Source organism: Odontomachus brunneus, unplaced genomic scaffold, assembly GCF_010583005.1.
Source record: "Odontomachus brunneus isolate Ranch 3 - 2012 unplaced genomic scaffold, Obru_v1 Obru_scaffold_008, whole genome shotgun sequence".
In the NCBI taxonomy this organism is placed as follows: domain Eukaryota; kingdom Metazoa; phylum Arthropoda; class Insecta; order Hymenoptera; family Formicidae; genus Odontomachus; species Odontomachus brunneus.
This window is the reverse complement of record NW_022639458.1, coordinates 1,246,842-1,253,841: the sequence shown is the minus strand read 5'-3', so window position 1 is coordinate 1,253,841 and position 7,000 is coordinate 1,246,842. Positions and strand designations below refer to the sequence as shown.

Sequence of the window (7,000 nt, the reverse complement as noted above, 5' to 3'; positions counted from 1 at the left end):
ACTCGGTTATAGAAACCTGTAGTAAGATTCCTGTGGGAGGTTTCTACTCAGCCAATTGCTTACAGTTATCTCAATCAAGTCTCAGAAAGTTCAGACAAATATATTCAGTCACAGGAACAGAGATATTATTTCTCGTCAACGAGTTTTTCGTTTGATCCCCATTCAGTTACACAAACTAAAAAAATTTTCCGTACGCGAACTGGGTTGCGAAAGAATATCGCTTCGCGATATTCTAAGACCTACCATTATCAGTTGGCACTGATAAGTCGCGTACGAACAAACCACCCATCGTATCGCGAGCGATTTCGCTCATGCGGTCGCGCCATGTCCCGAATTTAAATATAATCTCCGCGATCTGACATTCATGTCGCACTTCTAACGACGTATTATCGCCCGGTTGCGCGAGTTCTTTATCGTGATGAATGCGCCAAGTTATCGCGCGAGCGATTAATCGATTCAACACGATTCCGAGAAGCCATACGGTCGGATATGTTAACGAGCAGCGCGACATCGATGGCATCGTGTACACGAATCGCGTGAGCATTCACGGATTATAATTGGCTCGTAATTAATGACAGCGTCGTTATTGACAGGTTGGGAAGCGTGTGTGGTGCGCGTCGCCGCGTGCTACGCGAGCGAATTACTCGCCTCGGTCGACCGCGCCCCTTGATCTCGTTTTAGGCTCCGCTTATTTTCGGAGGGGCTTAATTGCTTCGAGCGGTTGCAGCATAATCGCCGTCACGGTGCAACCAGATCGTGAGATATCGCGCGGCGGCAATTGCGAATGTTTACGATCGTGCCCGCACCTTCGGCGTGATCGGGTCGTGAGCGCCGGCGACGAGCAATTTTTGCGGAACCGGATCGGCGCGGACGAAATAAATAGTTTGCTGAGGAATTTCATGATATCGCGCATCGTGACGTAACATGCCGTCTCTCGTTACGTATTTGGGGCGTTGCGAGAACGACGATCTCGCCGCGCGAACTTGCGTAACGCGACATACGTGCAATCTGATTTTTCTCCTGCCTTATCATCAAATAATTGACAGCCCTGTGTACACACATAATATTTATTGACAGCTTTTCGTAGGACCTGTGCGCGCGAGCGCACCTCTGTGAGCGGGTCGAGCATATGGATGTACTGTGGCGGGTGTTTGCATGGAAAAGATTTATTTTTCAAAAAAGCGCGATACACGTTTACAGTGCGTATCGACGAGGGACAACGATTAATAACTATCGTATATGGTGTATACTCGCCTAAAATCGATTGATATCGGTAAATGACTTAGTAAATTCCGTTTAATATCACAACACATTATTTTCCTCACTTGATCTCGTAAGCGCCGAGGTTGCCCTTGCGTCTCCTCAACGTGGGCTGTGCGTCGGCCGTGCGGTTAATCTGGCCGATCGATCGCTTCACGTTCGCCCGATACTCATCCTCGTAAGCGTTGAGATACAAGTTCTTGAGGAAGATTTGATTATCCAGCTCGGAGAGTGGCAGGAACCGCTTGGAGCGGCTCTGCTGCTGCGCCTCGAGCTCGTCAAAGGTGAACTGTTTTGATTCAACGTCGGCCGCGTGGCTCGGCTTCTTTGGCTTCTTCGGGTCATCCACGTCAGCCGGTTTCAGGGACAGGAGCTTCCTCTTCTGACGCGGCGCCGTAGTGTCCTCCGAGGCGTTTCGTATCCGCTTGCTGCGATGCTTGGGCGCCCCCTCCTTGGTCGGAATCTCGTTGTCCAATGCGGAGACCTCGTTACTCGGGATTGTCGAAGATTGATTAACGTACGGCTCGACCTCTGGCTTCGACGTCGACGTTGTGTTGGGCTCGACGGTTACGACATTCTCCTCGGTCGAGTTCAATCTATCTTCTATGATATGTTTGAAAAACGCGTACATCTCGCCGACTGTAAAGGTCGTGCCGTTCCTCACAGTAAACTTGTCGATTTTCATTTTCTTGATTAATTCCTCGGTCGCGTTGCGCGCCTCCAACATCGACAACTTCTCGGTTACGTAGCTGTTGACGAATTCGTAAAAGCCTTTATAATAATTCTTCCGGTGCTTCTTCTTGTCCTTTCGTTTTTCCGCGTGCGACAGGCCTTTTCTCTTGGCGTCCTTCCGATTCTGTTTCTCGTTCCAACGTATGGACTTGTTGTAGAATCTCATGATCCGCTCGAATTCCCTTTTCAGCTTGATGAATTCTCTCTGATTGCGTATCTCGAAGTCCGAGCGGGCTCTGCTACCGTTTCGCCGCGATTCTGAGAGGTCCACGTGAAAGAAGTTCTTGCTCATGGCGTTCAGTAGATCGTGCATCGTGCTGTTGCTGGAGTTGTTCGGCTGTTTGGCGTCCATGCGTTGGAGTTTTCTGTACACGATTTTCAGGAAGTCGATCATTCGTTCTTCTCGTAGACGGGACTTGTTACCGTGAGCCGCATGTGTTTTCCAAGCCGACGATGAGTCAGACGTATTAGTGTTGTTTTGATGCTTGCTGATGGACCCAAGCTTACCTTCCATCTTATGCTTGGAGTGTTGACGGCTCTTGTTCATCTCTATATGCAGTAACTTCTTACCCACTTTCCGGAAAAATTCGATGAATTTTCTGAAACGTTAATATCCAACTTTTATTCCTGACTCGATTTGTATATTATCTTCGTTTTCTAAAATATTAAATTGATTTCAATTAAATTTCTTCCTATAGAATACATATTTTATTTATCGGCATAATTCTATTGCAAAATAGACATAATAAAATATTAAAAAAAAAAAAAAAAATATATATATATATATGAAATATATTTGTAAGATATTTTATATACTTAAATATATTATACATGTCAGATATATATAGTTCTTTTTTTAAACATATTAAGTACTTGATAAATTTCATTAATTTTATGTCTATTTTTGAGTAAATTGAATTTTTGAAACATCTATTTTTTCTATACATATACTTTTTATTATATACGATGTTTTTTATTAATTTTTTTATTATTTCGATGTTTTTCCATATATATTTTTATTTAAAAATTTATTTATATATCAATTTATTTTACGTATTTTAATTTTTTCTCTTTTTATGTGTTACTTTTATTTTTGTGTATTTTTTCTCTTTAAACTGTCAAAATTGTTTTTACAAACAAATTAAAATACAAATAAAAAAGATATCAATTACTTGTTCAGTATTAATGGGAAAAAACTTTTGATTCAACTTAATAAAATTTTTTTACGAAGAAAGCTCAAAAAGTTATTTCTAACTATTTAAATTATTCGTTTGAAACACTCGTATTCAAATAATTCGTAAATACTTACTTGTAGTTCAAAGTGACGTTTTCATCGTCCACTGATCTACGTCGTCTGCTCCATCTGAGCCTAGGGTGTTGCCCAAGAATACACTTGGGCAATTCCTTGGGACTCCATGAGCCGCCTATGCAGGTCGCGCCTGTTGGACCCTCGTCGAGAACATAGCCTTTGTCGCAGTCGTACATGATCTGCTTGTTGTTGACAATTTTCCGCACATACGGCCTGTAATCGTAAACTCCCATATTGCCCACCAAGAATACCTTGCCGTTCTCGATGAATCCCGGGAATGGGCAAAACACCTGGTCGCAGTGCGGTATGTCGCCGATCCAATTGCCGTAGCGACATTCCACGGATATGGAGGCGTTGAAGGGACCACCGCCGATCAACTCGAAACCATCCTTGCACTTGAAGACCGCCTTCATGCCATGATCCGTCTTCGGCGCTATCACCATGCCGTTTCTCGGGCTCTTCGGCATCTGCTTACACCGGGCAGGCGAGCAACTCGGCACTATCGACCAAGTGCCGTTGTTGCATAACACTGGAGTACTGTTGGCGGCAAATTCGTAGTTCTGAACACAAGTTACTAAGAGCCTCTCCCCATGCTCTACCACGGTGACATTGTTGATGTGATCCCTCTCATGGCTGGCCACAATGATGTGGCCGTTCTCGATTTGCGGTACGACGCATGGAGCTAGACATTGCGGCAGAGGATAACGCCACTTGCCGTCCTTCTGACAGACCGAAGAGGTGTTGCCCTCGAGCTTCATGTGATCCTTACAGCGGAAGATTATGCTGGCGCCCATGCCTGTGCCTGTGATTATTAATTTCAGAGAAACAATAATGATACACAGCGCACGCGTGAGATAGCACGCGTGAAACACGCGTTACTTTAACGTCGCGTCACTTCGTCAGTGTTAAATAACACACCATCGTCCATGTTTTCGATCCAGCCGTTGTACAGCACACCCGGCGAGCCGCAATTGATTTCCTGGCAGATAGGCGTCTTTCCAGTCCACTTCCTGTCAGCACCGCAACGTCTGGTTGCTGCGCCTAGAACGTTGTAGCCGTACTTGCACTCGTACGATACAACGGAATTATACGCGTAGGAGGTGTAGACAGCCTTGCCGTTAGGTGGATTCTCCGGCTTCGGACACTGCACGGTCGTGACCTGTACGCGAGAGATATTAAGGAGCACGTTACTTAGCTTACGAGCGACACGCACACACTCGGCTCGCAGTGATTCGAATTCTCGTAATTCTTACTTGAACGCACTGCGGCAATTCCTTCGGGGTCCACGAGCCGTCCGCCAGGCATAATTTTTCCGTTTTACCAACCAGCTCGAAGCCGTCCGAGCAGTGATAGGACACGCGACAGTCGTACGTGTAACATTCGCCTTGAAAGTAGGACCTTGAAATTAGCTAGCTAAATTCCTCAGAGTGTCTCTCAAAACGGGTGAAATTTTTCATTAGAAGGGACATTGAAAATATTGCAACCCGGATATCACAATGTTTCACTTTAAACTTTGAGTGGATTCTTCATTCATATGAGTGAATGTTTCAATTAATTCGAATAAATTAATTCTTCTAATGGTGTAGCAATCAGATCAATTCTTTAATTTCAAATAAATATATTCAGAATGGTGATTTCTCTCTTATAAGTGAAAAGTCGCACTTGGAACTCGATTGTCACTCTATTTTTCAAGTAGAATTTTACTCAAAAAAATAAAGTATAAAGTATCTTTTAAATTTCTTCTATAGTAAAATTTCAGTTGAAACGAGTGAGAAAGAGAGAGAGAGAGAGAGAAAGAGAGAAAGAGTGAAGATATACTTGCAGTAATGATGCAAATATTGACTCTCTGAATTACAAAAGCGAATGTTTAAATCAAATCTACATTTTGTATTCTTAATTTATACAAGTAAATGTTTCCATCGTTCGAGTAAAGTTGTTCCTATGGTAGTGAAATACATCGAATTAACTCTAGTTTTGAAAAAAAATGTTTATTCGACAACAAAGTGGAGAAATAATTCTACATGAGTGAAAAGTCACTCCAATTTGAACGACTTGGCTTTTATTTTTTCCTTTATTTTTGCTTTACTTTTAATTTACTTGACATTCCTAGTGGAATTTCACTCAAAGAAATTTAGAGAGAACATCTCTCCCGTAACGCGGTTAAGTAGTTAGATCTACGTCAGATCCGACTGATTGCACGAACTGACTCACCAGCATGCCATCCACTAAGAATAACCGGCGGTGGTCCGCAGTTCTGAGGCTTGCAAGTGATATCGGGCCCATACCAGTTAGCGATGTTATTCATCATCAGGCATTTCGCTATCTTCACCCCCGTGGCGACATATCCGTGATTACAGAAGTATTGCACTGCACTGGAGAGGTCGAAGGTCGTCTGCTCAGCCAGAGCATTGTGGCGCGCGTTTTGGATCTTTGGCGGCTGGGAGCAGAAGGAACTAGAGTCTTTCTTGCAGGACGGAGTAGTGCCGGTCCATTGACCGTCCGCGCGACACGTTCGATCTGACAAGCCGACCATGAAGTAGTCGGTATCGCAGACGTAATGTACTCGATCTCCGAAGAATTTCCCGCCGACTGTCATCACACCGTGATCGATCTCAGTTAACGCCGGACATTCGCGCTCCGGTTTGATGCATGACATTCCGCAGGCTCCATCGCATTTGCATTTCTTTTTCTTGCTCTTGCAGTCCTCGTCGGTCGAGCACTTCCGCAGACACTTCTGACCTATCAGCTCCGCCTGCTCCTCGCTCCTTGGGCACATGGCAGAGGGTGAGTTTCGCGGGTTTTTGTAGATACGGCTGTCGTCGTCGACTTCGGGCTTCGGCTGGTAGCCACCGTCGTCGTCTTCCTCATCGTCGTCGTCCCAGTCATCGTCGTCTTCATCGTCATCGTCTACCGTGGCTGCTTGCTGGCGAAGTTTTGATTCTGACGCAAGAAACTGGGCGCAGAGCAAAAGCAGCAGAACAATCACGCTCGGTCTCATCCTGTCGCTCGTAATAGGATTCCGGATCAGGCAAAGATTCACTTCGTGAAGGTGTACGCTAACGGTTGGACCACTCAACGGCACCAAGAGAGAGTCAGCGGAGCGTTTACATGACCGCTCGGCTACTCGAACTGACCACCTCACTCAAGGAGACCTGCGAGATGCCGATGCCGCAGTCTTCAGGTGCGCACGATCACCCATCGAAGTGCAAGCCCGCGCCAGAAATCCCGCTCTCAGTGCACCGCGGAAGTCATCCCGAGCTGCGGCCGTGGACGACGTTGTTTCACTCGCGAGCGCGACTATTAATCGAGTCCGCCTCTTCGGCGTCCGGGAGGATTAGGGCTCGCTCTCGCTCGCGGCCCCGTCGCTCTCTCTCGACGGAATACTCTCTCGCACCTACTAGCACCACCTCGCCGCCTCTCGCTCTATCCTGGACGCTTTTTTCTTTATTGTACGGACTGCGGTCCCCCGCTGACGAGAATTCGCGGATATTCGCGCATCTCGCTGCGCGCATCCAGCCTGTTCAATACATCTCCTGATTCTCTCAGCTTCCAGTAGATGGCGAGGTAACGCGCTGATAAAAAGGGGTGAAGCTGCGCAGACACCCCTCGGCTCTTCATACTGTTGGTTCTTGGAAGCTATGAGAACAGGTATCACGTATAAGCGGACGTTCGCGTTATTTCCAAATTAAATTTTGCTAC

The 7,000-nt window shown here is 45.7% G+C and overlaps 1 protein-coding gene across 1 annotated transcript; it reads right to left on the bottom strand.

Annotated features, from left to right (window-relative positions):
* Positions 1–1,150: 1,150 nt before the first annotated feature.
* Positions 1,151–6,731, bottom strand: LOC116854129 (protein lev-9). The gene is made up of 5 exons (XM_032835734.1): positions 5,513–6,731; positions 4,555–4,685; positions 4,220–4,460; positions 3,302–4,103; positions 1,151–2,591 (listed from the first exon to the last, which is right to left on the bottom strand). Exons 1-5 carry the CDS (start codon positions 6,297–6,299, stop codon positions 1,322–1,324), a joined length of 3,231 nt encoding a protein of 1,076 aa, XP_032691625.1. The 5' UTR covers positions 6,300–6,731; the 3' UTR covers positions 1,151–1,321.
* Between the last annotated feature and the right edge of the window lie 269 nt (positions 6,732–7,000).